The 19,122-nt window shown below is 46.5% G+C and overlaps 1 protein-coding gene across 3 annotated transcripts in view; it reads left to right on the top strand.

Moving 5' to 3' along the window:
• Positions 1-1,129: 1,129 nt before the first annotated feature.
• The window catches only part of TMEM131L (transmembrane 131 like), a 159,942-nt gene continuing 141,949 nt past the window's right edge, over positions 1,130-19,122 (top strand). For 2 of the 3 annotated variants that reach the window (XM_060299665.1, XM_030878277.2), the window contains exons 1-3: positions 1,130-1,321; positions 1,987-2,057; positions 11,071-11,114. In XM_060299665.1, the coding sequence (XP_060155648.1) occupies positions 1,198-1,321; positions 1,987-2,057; positions 11,071-11,114 (239 nt within the window). In that variant the 5' untranslated portion in view covers positions 1,130-1,197. Of the gene's footprint in view, positions 1,322-1,787; positions 1,895-1,986; positions 2,058-11,070; positions 11,115-19,122 lie in introns of those variants that run through there. The other variant, XM_060299666.2, reaches the window with a different exon arrangement.

The following is a 19,122-nucleotide window of genomic DNA, read 5'->3' as shown; positions in this document are numbered from 1 at the left end:
AATTAAATAGAGGATCAATGTAAGCAGACAGGTGTGCCACGGTCACTTCCCCTCTTCATTCTACGTGGCTCATATTCTCTGAATTTCATACAAGCTACTCTGGAAGCAGCAAATTAAAAATATCTTAAGATTGCCAGTACTTCCAGGTCGTGCAAATAGATCCCTGAAAAAACCTTGCTCCTGATACCACTGGCAAAGGCATGATGTTAACTTAAAAGAGATCTCAGATCTTAGACGTACTTTTTAGTTATAGTCATCAAAAAATGTATTTCCAAGTATCACTTATATTACCCCGTGAATGTCAGAGACAGCAACTCACCACGTCCTTGACCCCAACCAGGTTTCAGAAGAGGCTGACTAAATTTTGCAATAGGAATCCGAAAGGAGTGTGTGCAGGGTCTTTAAAGCTCTAAACCTCCTAGGAAGAGGCTTCCCCACCTGTCACAAACTGGACCGTCTCCACAGAGGGTGCCGGGCCCACCACCGCCACGCGGCGCTGAGGTCAGCCTCTCGCGTCTTGGGAGAGCTCTTTTTAATTCTAAATTACAGACTGTGCAGCCACCGTATATCCTCGCTGCAGAACTGGCAGTAGCCATGTGGCAGCACTCGCCTTTCCTGACAACCACTGCATTATTTCCACTAATACCCTGTCTGGGGCCTCTTGCTGGGCGACTCCTCATTTCCACCTCCCACCGCCGCCCCTGCCCCTGTGGGTAATAACCCGATCGTGGCCAGCGTGCCCAAACAAAGCGGAAACCACCCCAAAGTTCTTGGCGATAGTGGCCCGGGAGCCCCTCCCGCCAGCTCTCGGCGCCCCTGTCACGCCCGCGGAACGTGCCCGGGCCCCGCAGCCTCGTAGGGGGGTAGCCGCAGGGCGCCGCGGAGCGGGCCCTCAGCCATGTGCTCCGAGCCGGGCGGGGCGGCGGCTGCGGCCTTCGCATTGTCCACGTTCCCCGCGCCCCGCCGCGCTCCGTCCCTCCCTATCTGTGGCGCACACGCGCGGAGCAAGCGGCGCGCCCGAGGCTGGCCTGCAGCAGCTGCGGCGGCGGCGGCGGCGGCGGCGGTGGGGGCGGGGGCGACGCGGCGCGGGGAGGGGCGGGGCAGGCGGCGCGGGGGCGGGCCCGGGGCGAGGAGGCCGGGGCGCCAGCTAGCGAGAGGCAAGCGCGGCGAGCAGCGCAGAGGAGCGCGAGCAACAGCATGGCGGGGCTCCGACGCCCGCGGCCGGGCTGCTACTGCCTCACCGCCGCGGCCGTGAACCTCCTGCTGGGCGTCTTCCAGGTTCTCCTGCCCTGCTGTCGCCCGGGAGGGGCTCAGGGACAAGGTCAGCCTGGCGCCGCTCCGCTGGCTTCCCTCTCCACCCCGCCCCCCCTTTCTTTTGGGGGAACTGCCGAAAGCTATAAGAGGGCGAGGGGAGGAACGGGAAAGGAGGAAGGAAAGCGGTTGCAATTCCGGGCTGGTACCCTTTGCTCACCGCGGCGTCCCCTCCGGCACCCTCCGCCCCCCGCCAACAGAAGGCTGGGAAGTCGCGGGGCTCGGGGACCGCGGCGCGGACCGCTAGCCGCGCGCCTCGGAGCCTTTGTGCGCGGGCCCCGGGCGCCCTGGGCGCAGCCCCCGCTTTGTGTGGCGCGCGCTGGGGCCCCGCCGCGGCCCGGCTTCCTGCAGCTTTGTTCCCTGGCCGCCCGGGCCGTGTCCCGCACACGCCCGTCCCAGCTGCTGCGGGATGCGGAGCGCAGGGTCCCGCGGGGTGCCCTCTCCTCTCCGTCCCCCCAGCGCTAGAGCCTCCGAGCCCGCACGTCCGAGGGGCCACCGGCTCGCACCCCGTCCATTGTGTTCCGATCTTCGGCTCGCTCCTCGGGTGGCCTCCGCTTCTAGAAGGGAAGGGAGGCTTGTTTTGGTGAGGCGGGTGCACGGGGGGACAATCGGGAAACAGGAAGCGTTTTTTTTCCGTGCATTAAAAACGCGGTGTGTTTTTTGGTGTTGGTGCAGCGATCGAGCCCTTGCCGAACGTGGTGGAGCTGTGGCAGGCGGAGGAAGGGGAACTCCTGCTGCCCACTCAGGTGAGGACGGGCAGGTGACAGGGCGGCTGCGCGGGTGCAAGGGAGGAGAGGCCCGGAGGCCGCCGGCCCCCACGGCGGCACCGGCGCTCGGGCCACTTTGCAAGGCAAATAAACGGTCGGGCCGAGCCTGAACACCTGGCCACGGTGGCCTGCCTGGCCGCCTCCCGTGCCATGTGACAGGGCGTGAGTCACGCCGGCCCCAAGTTCAGGAGGTGGGAGCCGAGGCCACCTCAGCAGGGCCGCTGCCGGCGGCGGCGGTGCAGAGGGGAAGGGCGGGCCCCTCGGCCGCCAGTGGTCCGGGGTGGGCGAGGGACCCGTGCCTGATCTCTGCGTGAGCCGTCCTGTGTGCCTGAGGACCACGGGAGGATGGAATATTGATTTCAGAAATGTTAGAGAGTGGTCCTTGCCGTTAGCGTTAAGTAGCTTTGGGATGAAGATGTGACTTTAAAGGATTGTAATCTTGGGTTTTGTCCAAGTGCCTTTAATTTGTGTTAGAATACACCCTCTTGTTAAGAACTTGAATTTCAGGTTTCGTATCCGCCCCCCCCGTGTGATGTAATGATTGCATGTGGAAAAATCATTACTAATGATTTGTTGGGAATCTGGCATCATCAGATTTACCGCTTCAATAGAGTATTGCAAAGCCTTTGTGTTTAAGATTTAACTTTTAGGAGAATTTCTCATTGACTGCAGATGTACATATTTAAATATAATGTTGTTGACTGGTTTTCATCAGCGACAGTAGTGACCCCAAATGCATGTTTTGGATGGGTGGGGGAGTGGTTTGAATTGTAAGGGACTACTCAGATTGTGTGCCAGTAATTTTTAAGATGTTCATTACTTCTCACGTTGGTGGCAGCACTTAATTCTATGTTGTCTCTTGTGGCTGTTTAGAAAACAGGATGTGTAGCTATAACTTCACTGGCGAGGCTGTGCAGTTTTACATTTCAGTGTTCTTCCTCGTATGTGGAGCATTTAGAGGGCTGGTTTTGAGATATTTGGAATATTCATTTTAACCAGGACTAATGAATAACAGCTTCAAGGTGGAGAGGTGATTTTTTTTAGAGGAAAAATGCACTGGACCTTCCCTGAAGGCCAGCAGGCTGAAAGAGACCAGTCCTTGGAGAAAAAGCCCCATCAGGATGGGGAGCAGATAGTCTGTCCTTCTCTTAAAAGTTTATTCCTAAATAGATTTTTTCCCCTGATTGTAAAGGGCAGATGTGTAGTGTTACAAAAATGCAGAAAGATGAAAAGAACGAAATAGAAATCACTCAACTCCTGCTGAGAGAACCATGCTGAACATTTGGCATATTGACTTTTCACAAATGCAGTATAGTCATATTTGTGTATATCAGAGTTTTCAGCAGAGATGTTAGTGACATTTTGGGCTGGAGAATTCTTTATTGTGGGGGGCTGTCCTGGGAGCATCTCTGCCTCTTACCCGCTAGATGCCAGTGGCAGTCACTCCTCCCTCCCCGCAAGTTGTGACAGCTAAAAATGTCTCCAGACCTTGCCAGATGTCCCTGGGGAGCAGAACTGCCCCGGTTGAGAAGCACTGGTGTATATCTATACATTTTTTGCATTTTTACTCAATCGTACCCTCTACCTCTTCCTGGTTAGTGTAGGAAGCCAACCCAGACTGAAAGGAAAGGAAAGGAAATGATAGACTTTCATTTGTTACAGCATTAGTCGAAGGCTCAGTCTCTGTGCTCAGAGATGGAAATGTCAAAGCCCCTGATATGATGAATGATTTTACTTATAGGCGCAAAAATGATCTGATGTAAATCTTAATTTCTGGTTTTGTTTATATGTATAATACAGTTTGTTTTGGTAAAAAATGTTAGAATTTTAGAAGCTGTTCTCTGGAATACTCACTATAGAAGCGTTTATAACTAAGCTCATTTAATCGAAGCTATAATGAAAGTGAAACTGATATTCAAAATCATTTTCTAAATACTCCATCCATATGTGTATTTTTTAGAGACTGTTTTACCGTACATGTACCTCGGTGGGGGTGAGGATAGATATAGGTCTGTCTGTCTATATTTATCTAAGCTGCATATCTATCTAAACTGCACGTGTGTGTGTGTGTGTGTGTGTGTGTGTGTGTGTGTAAACTGCAGAGAGTTCTGAAGAGAGTTATTTTTAGGGAATTCTTTTCAAAGTATTTTGAATTTTTTCAGAAAAAGTTCCCTCATGTGTGTCAGGGAGTCTGTTGAAAAGAGAATATTTATAGGTGTTATGTAAATTTGCGGGTTTTCTGCCTACTTTGTAAGTTGGGTTCCTTTCAGGAAGACTTAAAAGATGGCTTCAGAAGCGAAGATTTGTCAATGATCAGTGAAACAGGAGTGTCCGAAGATGTGGCATTAAAAAATTGAATACTAACATTTATACAGTTATCTATTTTGGGCATGTTTTCTATAGATTGGGCCTTTTTCTTTTCTTTCTTTTTTTTTTTTTTGCGGTACGCGGGCCTCTCACTTTTGTGGCCTCTCCCGTTGCGGAGCACAGGCTCTGGACGCGCAGGCTCAGCGGCCATGGCTCACGGGCCCAGCTGCTCCGCAGCATGTGGGATCTTCCCGGACCGGGGCACGAACCGTGTCCCCTGCATCGGCAGGCGGACTCTCAACCACTGCGCCACCAGGGAAGCCCTCTTTTTCTTTTTTTAATGGGTCTCTTAAGTGACCAAGAACTTGAATAATGCATCATTAGTAAAACCAGATATAATAATTGAATTGTTATAAACTGCCAGCCTTATAAATCCCTCTGGCTGGGCTTCCAGGATTTGACTCAGGGCTCCATCGCTTTCCACCTCTCTGTCCTTGGTTTCTTCATCTGCAAAATGGGGTTAATAGTGGTGCCAATCTCAGAGGATTTTGTGAGGATTGAGTGCCTTGAAGTTAGTAAGCGCTTAATATAGGTTACCTGTTTTTTTGACAGTATCTCATCTGACCCCTAGATTTGGTCCCTGGAGAGCGTGGAACAGCTTTTCTGCTTTGAAGGGGCTGAACTAGTGCAGATAACTCAGTACTAGCACATGCCCAGCAGTTGCATAGATAAGTTACATTATTCATACCTTTTTGTTACACTCTTTTATGTTGTAAAATGTTTTGGTCTAAGAACATTAAAACTTGATCCATGGTGATAATGAGAAGGAAGAAAAAAACATGTAATTTTATTCTTAGATTTACGGGATTTTTCTTCTCTGACTCTACTTCATTCATGCTTCACCGCACTGACTCCAGAGTGGTGATGTTATAGAAGCCAAACAAATGTTTTCGTCAAATGTTTTATTGTCAAGAAGTGATTGTCTGTGTGCAAGGTACTGCTTTGTGCACCTTCTTCCTCTGCCTTCAAGGTCAGAAACTTCCATGACCCCCTGTGGCCCTCGGGGCCTTTTGCAGTGTGACCTTGTCTGCAGCTCCGCTCAGTCCTCTGGGACACTCGCCTGCCCCTTGACCGTGCAGGCCCAACATGGATCTGTTGAATGAAAGCACAAATGCGATTGCCCTGCCGTTTGTCCGAGATCAGTCCTTCCTGACCCCTAGCTTGGCCGTGGCACTGTCTCCATTTCTCCTCCCCTTTGAGTTTCTTGAGTGTCTGGATTTTTTCCTTTGTCTTGTGTGTGCCTTGTTGCCCTAACTGGGCTCCCCTTAAGAGGGTTTGGGCATCTACGCTTGGGTGCCCCGTTGTGGCCACGATGTTGTGCATGCATTAGGCCTTCAGGGGTTCTTCCTGGTGGAGGAGAGGCCGTGCTCAGTGTCTTGAACAGTTCCCCTATTCATGAAGTTAGCCACTCCTGAAGATGGCAGGTGGAATGCCTTAGGCGTCGAGTTCCTCTTACTGTTTAATAATCACATTTCTGAATCAGTTCTAGGAGCAAGAAGGGCAATCTACAGTTTGTTTATTTAGTCCACGCAGACTTTACTGGGGTGAGAAGCCTCACTCCTAAGGGCCGTGGTTGGGTTTGGGACGTGGACATCGGTGCCGAGTAGGAGCCGTTTCCTGATGCAGAAGCATGTTGGTCTGGGATGGGATGGTGAGGCTGTGCGATCCTGGCCTTGTTAGTCCATCGAGCAAACAGCTGGCCCGGGCCTGACCCAGATAGGCCCCTGCGGTACAGTGATGAATAAGAATGTTTCTGCCTTGAAAAATCCCGCGTCTTGTTTATTTTGCCCACTTAAGCCTGAGCGTGTAGATATCAGAAATTGGTAGAAAGTGAACCAGGAAGTGGCACAATGAGTATCTCAGGTACCCTGTGAGGTAATAGTCTCTTGCCCCAGGCTGGGAAGCATTGACTAGCATTTGGAAATCTTTTTGTCATAGAAATTTCTTTTTGGTTGAATCAAATTCCACTATTAACATAGAAAAATGATAACCAACATGGGTTGAATACTACTGGCATTGTTTAGCCCTTTACGACCCTTAATTCATATTAAGATCCTGAAAGCTATGAAGTATTGTGAGCTGATTTCAGATGAGGAAATTGAGGCACACAGAGGGTAAGTAACTTGCCCAAGGCGATAAGAACACGCACAGCAGTGGTGGGATTTGAATCCAGGAGGAGTTTAGCTCCAGAGCCCAAGCTTTAGGCCACTTTGCTACTGTATGAGTTTTAGCACAGTCTGACCAGGAAAGTAGTATGGTGGTGATAAGGTGTCTGTGTCTGAGAGAAGTAATTTCATGTTATGTTTTGAATTAGGAAGGTTTGCTTAATGAAATTTTTGTTTTTAATTCATTAATTTATTTATTTTTGGCTGCACTGGGTCTTTGTTGCTGCGCGCGGGCTTTCTCTAGTTGTGGCGAGAGGGGGCTACTGTTCACTGCAGTGCACGGGCTTCTCATTGCGGTGGCTTCTCTTGTTGCAGAGCACGGACTCGGCGCGCGGGCTTCAGTAGTTGTGGAACATGAGTTTAGTTGCTCCGCGGCATGAGGGATCTTCCCGGACCAGGGCTCAAACCCGTGTCCCCTGCATTGGCAGGCGGCTTCTTAACCACTGCGCCGCCAGAGAAGTCCAAATGAAGTTTTAAAAATAGTTATATCTGGGCTTCCCTGGTGGTGCAGTGGTTGAGAGTCCGCCTGCTGATGTAGGGGACACGGGTTCATGCCCCGTTCCGGGAAGATCCCACATGCCGCGGAGCGGCTGGGCCCGTGAGCCATGGCCCCTGAGCCTGCGCGTCCGGAGCCTGTGTTCCGCAGCGGGAGAGGCCACAGCAGTGAGAGGCCCGTGGAAAAGTTATATCTACTGGTATTTAACATTTTTTTATTGGAAAAATTTTTATTGAGCTATTATTCACATAAAGTATTATATTAATTTCAGGTGTACAGCATAATAATTCTATATTTGGAGCTTTGCAAAATAATCACCACAATAAGTCTAGTTAAGATCCATTACCATACAGAGTTACAAAAATTTTTTTTTCTAGTGATGAGAACTTTTAAGATTTACTCTCAAAAAAAAAAGATCTACTCTCATAGCAAATCTCAAATAATGCAGTACAGTATTATTAACTGTAGTCACTATGCTGCATATTGCATCCCCCATGCCTTATTTATTTTATAAATGGAAGTTGGTACATTCTGACACCCTTCATCCATTTTGCCCACTCCCCACCTCTGCCTCTGGGAACTACCAATCTGTTCTCTGTATCTGTGGACTTGGTGTTCTGTTCTGTTTTGTTTTGTTTAAGATTCCACAAGTAAGTGAGGTCATAGGGTATTTGTCTTTCTCTGTGTGACTTATTTCACTTAGCATAATGCCCTCCGAGTCTATTCATGTTGTCACAGATGGCAAGATTTCATTCTTTTTTATAGCTGAGTAATATTCCAGTGTACATACATATCACATCTTCTTTATCCATTCATCTATCAGTGGACACTTAGGTTGCTTCTGTGTGTTGGCTATTATAAATAATGCTGCAGTGAACATAGGTGTATATATATCTTTTCAAGTTAGTGTTTCAGGTTTCTTTGGATAAATACCCAGAGGTGGAATTGCTGGGTCATATGGTAGTTCTATTTTTAATTTTTTGAGGAACCTCTGTACTGTTTGCTATAGTGGCTGCCCAGATTACAATCCCACCAGCAGTGCAATGAGGGCTGCCTTTTCTCCACATCCTTACCGACCTTTGTTATCTTTTGTCTTTTTGATGATAGCCATGTCACAGGTGTGGGGCGATACCCACTAGTATTTACGAAACACCTAGACTGTGCTTAGCCCAGCAGACGTTTATGGAGCATGTACTGTGGGCTGAGCACTGTTTTAAGTACTGGGGATGTCATGGGAACCAAAAAAGAAAATCTCTGCCCTTGTGGAGCTGGCAGTTTAGTGGAGGCATGTAGATAATAAGTAAGAAATAGAGTAAGTGATAAGCTATGCAGTTTGTTAGAAGGGCATCAATGCTATATAGTGGCAGATTGGAGGAAGATTTGGGTGATGGGAGTTTTACTTCAAGAGGTCAAGGTAGGTCTCTTCGAGGGGGCCTGTATTTGGTATTTGAGACAGCCCCTGAAAGCTGTGAGAGAATTAGAATAGCTAGCAAGGTCCGGAGGGACTGCCAAGAGGGAGTGGGGAGAAATTACGGGGTTTGGTCCCCGCCCTTTGAGAGCTCGGTGTTGTTGGGGAGATAAAGCTGGATCCAAGTGCTGAAATGTAGGAACGGAGAGGAGGGAGAGAGGAGCAGTGTGTATTGGAGGGTCTGCTAAGGCTTTGGGGAGGGAGTGGCCGCTTAGAGACCTGCATTAGCCCAGAGCCTCACAGGGGAGGTGTGTTTTATGCTTTGTATGGGAGCCAGAGCCCTGCTGAAGTGTGGCTGTAGAGATTGGGATGGGTGTCTCAAGGTCAAGTGACGGTTGCTCAATTCCAGGTTCAGGAGCTTGGAGGTTGGTTCTTGAGCAGAGATTAACACGGTGACCTTGACTGCTGGGTCCGTAAGTAACGACTGATGTTGAAAAAGATTGGTCTCACAGTGGCACACAGGCTGGGTTGAAGGCAGCAATCTTTAAAAGAAAAATTTTTTTTAATTGGGATGTAATTGATGTACAATATTAGATAAATTTGGGGCGTACAACATAGTGATTCACAATTTTTAAAGGTTACCTCCATTTATAGTTATTATAAAATATTGGCTATATTCCCTGTACTGTGCAGTATATCTTTGTAGCTTATTTATTCTATACACAGTAGTTTGTGTCTCTTAGTCCCCTACCCCTATCTCGCCTCTCCCCCTGGTGACTACTAGTTTGTTCTCTATGTCGGTAAGTCTGTTTCTTTTTTGTTTCATTCACTAGTTTGGTGTATTTTTTTAGATTCCCCACGTAAGTGATATAATATAGTATTTGTTTTTCTCTGTCTGATTTATTTCATTAAGAATAATACCCTCCAGGTCTATCCATGTTGCTGCAAATGGCAAAATTTCATTCTTTTTATGGCTGAGTAGTAGTCCAGTGTGTGTGTGTGTGTGTGTGTGTGTGTGTGTGTGTGTGTGTGTGTGTCACATCTTCTTTATCAGCTCATCTGTTGATGGGCACTTGGGCTGCGTCCGTATCTTGGCTACTGGGAATAGTGCTGCTGTGACCATTGGGGTGCATGTATCTTTTCGATTTAGTGTTCTTGTTTTTTTTTTCAGATATATACCCAGGAGTGGAATTGCTAGGTCATATGGTAGCTCTATTTTTAGTTTTTTTGAGAAACCTCTATACTGTTTTCCACCGTGGCTGCACCAGTTTACATTCCTGCCAGCAGTGGATGAGGGTTCCCTTTTCTCCACCTCCTGGAAAGGTGGCCGTCTTAAACAGAGTGAAAAGCCCGTCACCAATGGTAGTGCAGGCCTGGGGTGCTGATGACTTGGGCCGATTTGCCGGCAGGAGGGATGGAGAAGGACAGGTCTGAGCTGTATTTCTGATGAGTGGGTAGATCTTCATGCTTGGAGGTGACAGCAGGAGAGCAGTGTAGGACGACCCTCAGGTTTGCCCAGGGGCAGGGAGTGTGATGGCCTCTTCGACACAAGGGGGCCCTTCCCTTGGCAGGGACCCCTGGCATTGAGAAGTCTGGTGTCGTTGTTTCTGAGGAGACAGTGCGTAGAGCCTGGAGGTGTCTGGCGGTGGGGCCGCAGCTGTGGGTTAAGTGGTCCTGCATGTACTGTGGGGTCTGACCTAACCTGCCCGAGCCTTGGCTCCTGTGGGAAGGTTGGTGTTTATCTCCATGTGTGATGGTGTGAGAAGCTGGGGCTGCAGGTAGGGATTGGGGCCCTGTGGCTCCAAGAGTGGGTTAACAGTCAGAGGGCGTTAGTGAAGCGGGATCTGGGCCCAGGAGGATGGGGGTCAGGGCGACCAGGAGAGCCTCGGGCTGGGGGCGCTGGAGGCACAGGAAGGGTGGGTGCTTCCGCAGCCAGCGGTGCAGCTTCGGGAGAGAATAGAGCCGTGCCAAGAGCACGGGTGCCGGGCAAGCGCCGAGGCGGCGTTTAATTGGATCGGCCCTTTTGCTTCTGTTGCAAACACCTTCTCTTTTTACCCACCTGGTATTTGGCTTCTGGTCACAGTGTGGCATGGTAGGTCTCAGAGAAGATTTGGGAAGCGCATTTGAGTGAGATATTTACGCCACTTCTAAGTCAAAATCTATCAGGTGCTCATTTAGGGGATTCTTGATGTTTGGGGATTTTAATTATCGTTAAATTTTATCTTGTGCAATTAACCGTAAACACCAAAAAAAGGCTCTTGGAGAGAGGAGTGATGTCAAACCAATTTTGAGACTGTGTTTTGGTGACGATGTTAAACAGGTAGGATGTTTACTTACAGTGAACATCTAAGGGATCACTTGGGAGTTTCTGGCTTTCAGTGGTGCCATTCTAGTGTCATTGTTTTTTTCAAAAAGTATTTATTGAGTGCCTGCTGTGTACCAGGCACTGTTATAGACAAGCTCACCACCCCTGTGGGATTTGAAGAACTGTTTTTGTGTTTTGGGAAATTTTGTGTTTCTTTGAAACAACTGTTAAAGCCTGTTCTCTCTCAATAGGGTGATTCTGAAGACGAAATGGAGGAACAGTCTCGAGAACAGAGGTAAGGAAAAAAAATGGAAGCAAATCCACGCTAAGTTTCTCTGCCCACTTTGGATGCTGTCTGAAGTCTTGGGATATGTCTGTGTTTATGTATTTAACATTATCTGTGATATACCTTTCTCTTTGGCATTTGGGGTATCTATACTCTCTAATAATGAATATGGCTTTGTTTTAAAATAAGGCTGCACAGAAAGCTGTTAAAACACGCCCCCTCTAACTTCACTTTCCCATGGCGTGCATACACCATTCTGTTTACGGACATCTGTTGAGCATCAGGCAGTGTGCTGGGTGCTGGACGTAAAACACTGAACGAGACCTGTTTGCGTGTAGTAGGGAAGTCAGACGTTACTGTAAACAAAACAAAATAGTTATGCTTGCAATAGGAACTATCAAGAATCCAGTTGCTGTGGTAGAGAATAAGGAGATGGATAGCATGCTTAGGTGGTTGGAGGTGACGTTTGAGCTGAAGTCTGGAGGCTGTGTGGGAGCAGCCAGGCGGCAAGCAGAGGGAGTGGCAGGTGCAAGGGGCCTGTGGTGGGAAACACTGCTGGCAATCCAGGGACGTGGAGAAGGCCAGTGTGGTTTCATAGGATAGTGAGATGAGATAGGACCTTAGAGGCCATAGTGAGGAGGTTCGGTTTTAATTTCTTTAAGTGTGGGATGAGTTGTTCAAAGAGTTTAAGCAGGGGCCAGCAAATCAAAAGATGTAAATTACATTTTTTAAGGGAATGCTTTGGTCACGGGGCACTCTTGGTTAGCTGTTGTCAGACTGGGGTATCTGGTCCCTTGGAGGTGCCTGAAGACCCTAAGTGGTACCTGGGCGTGGGGATAACTTTCAGAGAATCAGCTTCTAGATCCCCAGCATCCACATATTCTCCTAAAACTCATCTGTCTGAGGTCACAAGTTCTCCTTTTCCACCTCTTCTTTCGCAGTCTCACTTCTCCACTTTGCCAAACAAAGGCAGACCTCTCTCCGGGCCCCGATCCTGCTTTGTGCTTCATCTTGGGCAAAGGGACAATTTGAAGTGTTGGTATTGGTTAGGAGAAAGTGATTTAATTCTGGATGACGAATTCATTAGTAACTTTGGTGGTTTTCAAATCTTTACTCTCTATAATATTGAAGGAGAATCCAATCTAATTGTCAGTTGTTAGACCATTAAAAAGTGATTTGTGGATAAAATGCTGAGGGAGTGTAGAGCGTATAGGGTCAGTGCTGTAACAAATCTCCTTCCATTCACATCTATTTATGTGAACAAGCTTTCTCAGTGTTTACATTACAAAAAAAAAAAAGAAGGGACAAGGAAAATAAGATTAAATTGATGCTAATTAACCCTGTCTCATTCTAGCAGTAATAGTCGTATAAACCAATTGAGGGGAAAAAGTTCCATAAATCTCATTAAAGGATGCATTTGCAATAAAATTTGAACTCTTATGTTTAATTAACTATCAAAATTTGTAAAATTTGTTAGATCAGTTGTGTGCTAATAAAAATTATGATAATTCAGAAGAAAAAAATTTGACACTTAGACCCTGTGGTCACAGGATATTTAAAAAACCCCTAGACCTCAATTTATACCCATAGTTTTGTTGAAAAAGGCTTTGCACATAAAGCTATATTAGGTTAAAATTCTTTGAGGGAATATCCAGCAATACAGGAATGCCTATCTGTATATTTTTAAAAATGAATAATGATGGATATCATTATATAGTATTCAGATTCCTTTGAATATATTTTAAAAAGTGAGTTTTATTAAAAATGCCAATATTTATAATAGGCCAGAAATTGCATTCTTTGCAAACATTCAAATTCATAGTATAACATAAAAATTTTTTTTTCTCCTTGACTTACATGTATGTTTTTTTTTAAGTGAAGTATAGTTGACTTACAGTGTGTTAATTTCTGCTGTACAGCAAAGTGATTCAGTAGTACAGCATTTTGAATGTTGGGATTACTTAAATATACGGGGCAGAGTTCAGAGTTTGTCACAATCCTATCTGAGCGTCTGGGAGCAAAAACAGCTGAGGAATGCTGACGCTGGTGCCTGCTGAAGGTGGTGCGGACAGAGGCACGTGGAAAGTTCTGAGATGAATTTGGGTTGACTCAGTTGTGGGGAGTGAGAGAAAGAGGAACCATGGAGGGCTGCTCGGATTCGGCTGGAGCATCTGGGGTGACGATGACGGTGATGGGAACGGTCTAGCGAGAGGGCAGTCAGGAGCTCTCCTTGGTTGTTCTAGGAATCTCAGGCTTGATGGGACACATCCTGTCCCGGGAAGATGCAGGTAGGCAGTTGAGGTGAGTGTGGAGCTAGAAAGGCAGGGCTGCATCTCCAGGGGGCATTGTTCTGTGTGCCTTTGCATTGGTTTTCCTCTTTCAGAGGTGTACTTCTCTTCTTTCTTATTAATTAGAACTAGTTTCTATTCACCCATTTCCTGTCACAATTAAAGGTGTGAAGTAGATTTTTATCTTTCGCGCTCTTTTTTTTTCTTTAATATTATTTATTTGGTTGCACTGGGTCTTAGTTGTGGCTCGTGGGCTCCTTAGTTGCCGTGTACATGTGGGATCTAGTTCCCTGACCAGGAATCGAACCCGGGCCCCCTGCATCGGGAGCACGGAGTCTTATCCACCGCACCATGAGGGATGTCTCCTTCGTGCTCTTTTGACACAGACGACCAGAGTGAGGGTGTAGAGGTGAGGGGGAATTGAGTCAGTGGCTTTCAAACTTTTGGACAGTGACTCAGATGAAAGACACATTTTATATCATGATTACTTATTACCCACAGGCAGTATATGTGGATGTATGAATAGGTACATGTGTGTTTATTTATTTATTTATAAAATAGTGCTTACCTTTGCTGCCTGTGGTGTACTGTATTTTCTATTTTCATTTTTTTAAAATTGTGGGAAAATATACATAACAGTTACCACTTTAGCCACTTTTAAGTGTGCAGTTCTGTGGCATTAAGTACATTCACATTGTTGTGTAGCCGTCACAACCACGGAACTTTTCTGTTTCATTTTCTTTTGTTAAAAAAATGCTGGTTGCTACTACTGAATTGATCTCAAAACTCACAGTTTGGTCCACCCTGATTTATATGTTTTAATCTTCTCAATATCAAATATTCCAGTGTTTTGCTGTTATTTTATCCCTAGTCCCTTTCCTCTTAGCTGGACTTCCAAGCCTCTTGGGTTTTTTTTGTTGTCGTTGTTGAGGTTTTTTGCCTTTTGTGTAAAGGCAAGATGATGATGAAGGTTGGATGCCGCAACCAGAAAACCTTCTTTGTGTCCATTTTCTGAAAATGTAGCTTCTGGTGTTCTCTCTGAGTCTAATGAATGAATTCTCTCTGAGTCTGATGTCCTGTGATGGGTCAGTCAGTCACCTAAGTACTTACTGTTCATTTACCTTCTACTGTGCAGTTGGGATTTTTAAAAAATGAAGATTTTAATACCTTCAAAGCTGGTAGAATCTCTTGCTACTTTTAAATTAGGCCTTTTGCTTTAGCATAGATTTAGATTTATGGAAAAGCTGTAAAGATGGTACAGAGAATTCCCATTTACCCTTCACACAGTTTACCCCAGTGTTAATGCCTTATGTTACTGTGGTACCTGGGTCACAACTAAGAAACCAACGTGTGAACTAAACTCCACACTTTATTCGGATTTCCCTGGTTTTTCCCTAATGTTCTCTTATCCAGGAGACCACATTTAGTTGTCATGTCTCAGGACCCTCTTGGTTGTGACAGTTTGTCAGACTTCCCTTGTTTTTGAAACCGTGGCAGTTCTGAGGAGTTCATCCTTCAATTTGGGGTTGTCTGAGGTTTTTTCTCATGGTTAGATCGAGGTTATGGGTTTGGGGGAGGAAGGCCGCAGTTATAAGTTGCCATTCTCCTCATATATCAAGAGTATCGACTGTCAGCGTGACTTACACTTTGATGCTGACCTTGACCACCTGGCTGAGGTACTGTTTGTTGGCTCTCTCCACTAAAGTTCTTATTTTCTTACCTTTTTCCATACTACACTCTTTGGAGGGAAGTCATTAAGTGGAATAAGCTCCACCTCCATAAATTATTTAGAATTCCTCTGTATGGAAGAGGTCTGTTCTCTCTCATTTATTGGTTTATTCAGTTATTTATTTACGTCATGGATATTTATTTTATACTTTGGGTTATAGGCCAGGACTAGGTTTGCCCTAAATGCCATTTATTCTTAACCTTATTTATGAAGTCATTAGTATCTCCTTACAACATTTTTCAAACATTTTTGTGATTTTCATTTTAATTACTACCCTGCTACGCTAACCTTAATGATATTAAGGTGAACTTGAAGTCAGCACAGGCAGCACATATGAATTCCACAAAACGAGTGCTCTGTCTCTGAGAGAACCCATGTAGAGGAACAGCTACTAACTTGGGAAATAGATTTGATCGTAAAACAGAGTCTCAGTACGTCCTAGGAAAAGTGTAGTCCTAGGAAAAGTGTCAGTGGCACTGACCTCTGTCACTGGAGAGAGTCTGGGCAGTGAAGGGGACTCTGTGTTTCCCCCCAGACTGGCCAAGGCGGGGTCCTGGCTGCACCACTGTAGATTCTGGGGCGCAGGGTTCTAGAGCAGCTTGCCTGTCATCTCAAACAGAGTTTGGAAAGCTTTTACGGTAATTGGCCTCATTGAAGATTTTGTTTATACTATCTTGACTCCATCTTCTGTGAATGCTATGTAATTGTGCTTGGTTGAAAGCCAGAAAAGCAGTATTTGAAAAACGTTCTCCCCTCTCTCCTCTCCATCCTCATTTTTCTCTTGGGTGTTCTCACATATCAGCAGTAATCTGTTCCTCTGCTGAGAAAGAAAGATTGCTGTTGGGTATTCAGTGAGGGGAGCAAAGGAGAGCGAGCTGACTGCAGCTCTTCCTAGAGCTGACACTCTCTGGGAAGCTGGTCTGACTCTCTGGACGCATCTCCAAAAGGCCTTTTTGGGGTATATTTGTTAGAATGTGAAAAGTTTAAGCGTTGGCAAAGTATGAATAGTATATTAACTCTGCTTTTAAAATGGTTAGGTAAAAATCGTAAATACTGACCGGCCAGGGGGTGTCTGTGGAAGATTTCTTCTGTTTTGTTTTTCTTTTAATGTACTTTTATCTGATTGGTAGCAGCAGCAACATGTGTTCTCCTGAAACCGTTTTCGTCAGAACATGAAGAAAATCTCGTTAACCTTTCAGCAACATACTGAAAGTTGTAGTTGCAGACAGAAGCGACTTAATCTTCAGGGAGCTTCCTTCTGGCAGTGAGTTATCTCAGAGCCCCCATGGGGAAGGGAACTACTTTCCACTTTTGTTTGTTTCTCTTCAGAAATCGAAAGCTGTGTTTTTAGCACAACGTTGAAGTTCCTTACGTGTTGATAGGATCGGGCATTTTTATTTATTTATTTATTTATTTATTTATTTATTTATTTATTTATTTATTTATTTTTTGCGGTCCGCGGGCCTCTCACTGTTGTGGCCTCTCCCGTTGCGGAGCACAGGCTCCGGACACGCAGGCTCAGTGGCCATGGCTCACGGGCCCAGCCGCTCCGCAGCATGTGGGATCTTCCAGGACTGGGGCACGAACCCGTGTCCTCTGCATCGGCAGGTGGACTCTCAACCACTGCGCCACCAGGGAAGCCCGAATCGGGCATTTTTAACCTGAACTTGCCTCCCCAGGGCTGCATCCTGGACGCTCCTCTCTTCCCATCTGTCATTTCCCTGGGTGATGGCGCCTGCTCTCTTGGGTTTTTAAAGAGAGAGAAGGAACTTGAACTCGGTGGTACCTTCTGCCCAGGGGTTGCACCTGTGCAGTTGCCCAGCGAGCTCTCCTCTGCTTTCCGGTGCCGCCCAGTCAGCGTGTCCTGAACTGAGCTCCTGGGCTCAGTCCCCTCAGGTTCCTGGCCTCCCCCATGGCCCTCCCCGAACCCCCCTTCGGCTGCTCCCCTGGCATAGCCCCGCCCCCACTGCTGGCCGGTGCCTCCCCCCCCCCCCCCCCCCCCCGTGCGTTCATTTGCATAATTCAGAAATCAGGACGCCCCTTGCCTCCTCTCATAGGCCTCGTCCCCAGCGGGTCACCAGGTCTGGCTGCATCTTCTTCACATGGTCTCCTGCCTTGGTTTTACAGCTGCCCCAGTCTGTTCTCCAGGTTCCTACCCAAGTGATGTATCTAAAGCATGTGCATCCTTGCCCGTCATTCCTCTTACAAGCAGCCTTACCTTCTGAGCATGGCACAGAGGCCACCTCTCCAGCCTCGCTTCCCCTCATGCACGGCCTCTCTCCCTCTCTCTTTGCCGAGACGCTCTTCTCTTCCCTGGCACACCTCTCACCTGACTAACTCCATCCGTCCTGCTCCACACGCACCATGGCAGTTCTGCCGGCCCGGACGTTCACTCCTCTGTTTAAAATTGCCTTTCTCCGGATGCCCACCCACCTGTCTGAGTCTCAGTCAGCTGGCCCCCCGGCACCTAATCCACTACCTAACACCTAGGAGAGGAGGTGCTAAATGAAGTGATGCACCCTCCTGTTTTTAAGTCTTTTAAACTGATTGCTTGTCATGCCTCACTTGCTCTTCATATCCAAGCACACAAACCGTATTTGCCATTGAAACCACAGTACTGGTACTAGGATTAGGGGTTGTAGTTTTTAAATTGGGTTCCTGCAGTTGGCGTATTTTTGAGAATGGGTTATTAGCTCTATCTGTGTGTACCCTGTGGAACCTTCTACAGGGTCACGTGGCCCCGAGAGGGGTGCAGTGAATGCATTCAGTCATGGTCTTTGTGGTCCTGACAGTGTGAAATGAATTTCCTTTGACTGTAATAGGGCTCATAATTTAGGTGTTGGCCTTAGAATACAAGCTTTTAAACAGGGTTCTTGGTATATATTAAATTTGTTAAACCACAAAACCCCTTTCAGATTTTTTGGGGGTTGTGAAATTTCTAGCAAAGCTTTTGACACTTATATAATTAGTTAACCCTCAATTGAAATCAATTAGAAAAATAGTATAATAGGATCAGAATCTTAATTCTGATTTTCACTGAAATTTTTACTTTTCCTGGATATATTTTTTTACATACTCTGGAGTGATTAGGCTTGTGCTAATTTGTATCTTTATATGGAAAAGATATATTTGAACCAACTTTCATAATTCCAGGTGTATTTTGAAGGTTAATTTAGAACAAAAACAGGCAAACCACTTCATTAATGTTGATATTCCAGAAACAAAAATGGGGAATTGAAGTCTGGAGAGCTTGGGTGTGTTCTGTAAGTGTGGCCACCCAATGCCAGAACCTCAGCGTTGATTATGTTAGACTTAGGGATGCCTTGAGGAGAAGTGGCTAAACTCAGCACCGAAAGTCCGACCCTCAGCTGGCGTCCTTCCACAGGGCACTCAGTGGCCTGGCTGATTACTTACACACTTGTCACAGTATTGAACAGGGAAGTAACTATGGAGTCCATGCAGTCAGGTGGGTGCTCTGAAGAAAGAGGGAGGCAGATTCAACAGCTCGGGAAGACTTGCCCACGGAAATTACCACATGGTCAAAAAGTGTATAAAAAACTCGGAGAAGCTTATTTTAGACAAGAGAGAAGGTAGTGCTATGAGCAAGAGAGAGACTTGGGTGTTTTGTCGCTGGAAACACAACTTAGGTCTTAAGAGACTAGCTGACATTGTGGCTGTTTGGCCCTTCTTTGTTGTGCTTTGGGTCGATGAGAAATAAAGGTACCCTAGGTGGAGCCCAAAGTATTGGCAGCAGTGTTGATTAGCTCTGTAAAGGTGTTCGAGACGTGTCGTGACTCCAAGCTTCTTATTGCTTAAGAAGGGGGCAGAGCCTAGGATTTCAGGGTTCAAAGGAGAAATATGATTTCCCAAGGCAGTGTCCTCTGTCTAGGAACACCAATAATGAGATAATGGGGTCTCCTGGGAGCTTGTTACTCTCATTTTAAATGAATTGTCATCAAGTTATGAGTTTGTTGTTAGAGTCTTCCACAGAGGAAATAGG

This window comes from Globicephala melas, chromosome 5 (genome assembly GCF_963455315.2).
Source record: "Globicephala melas chromosome 5, mGloMel1.2, whole genome shotgun sequence".
Lineage (NCBI taxonomy): Eukaryota > Metazoa > Chordata > Mammalia > Artiodactyla > Delphinidae > Globicephala > Globicephala melas.
Note: the sequence above shows the minus strand (reverse complement) of the source record. Positions and strands in the feature narration are given on the sequence as shown.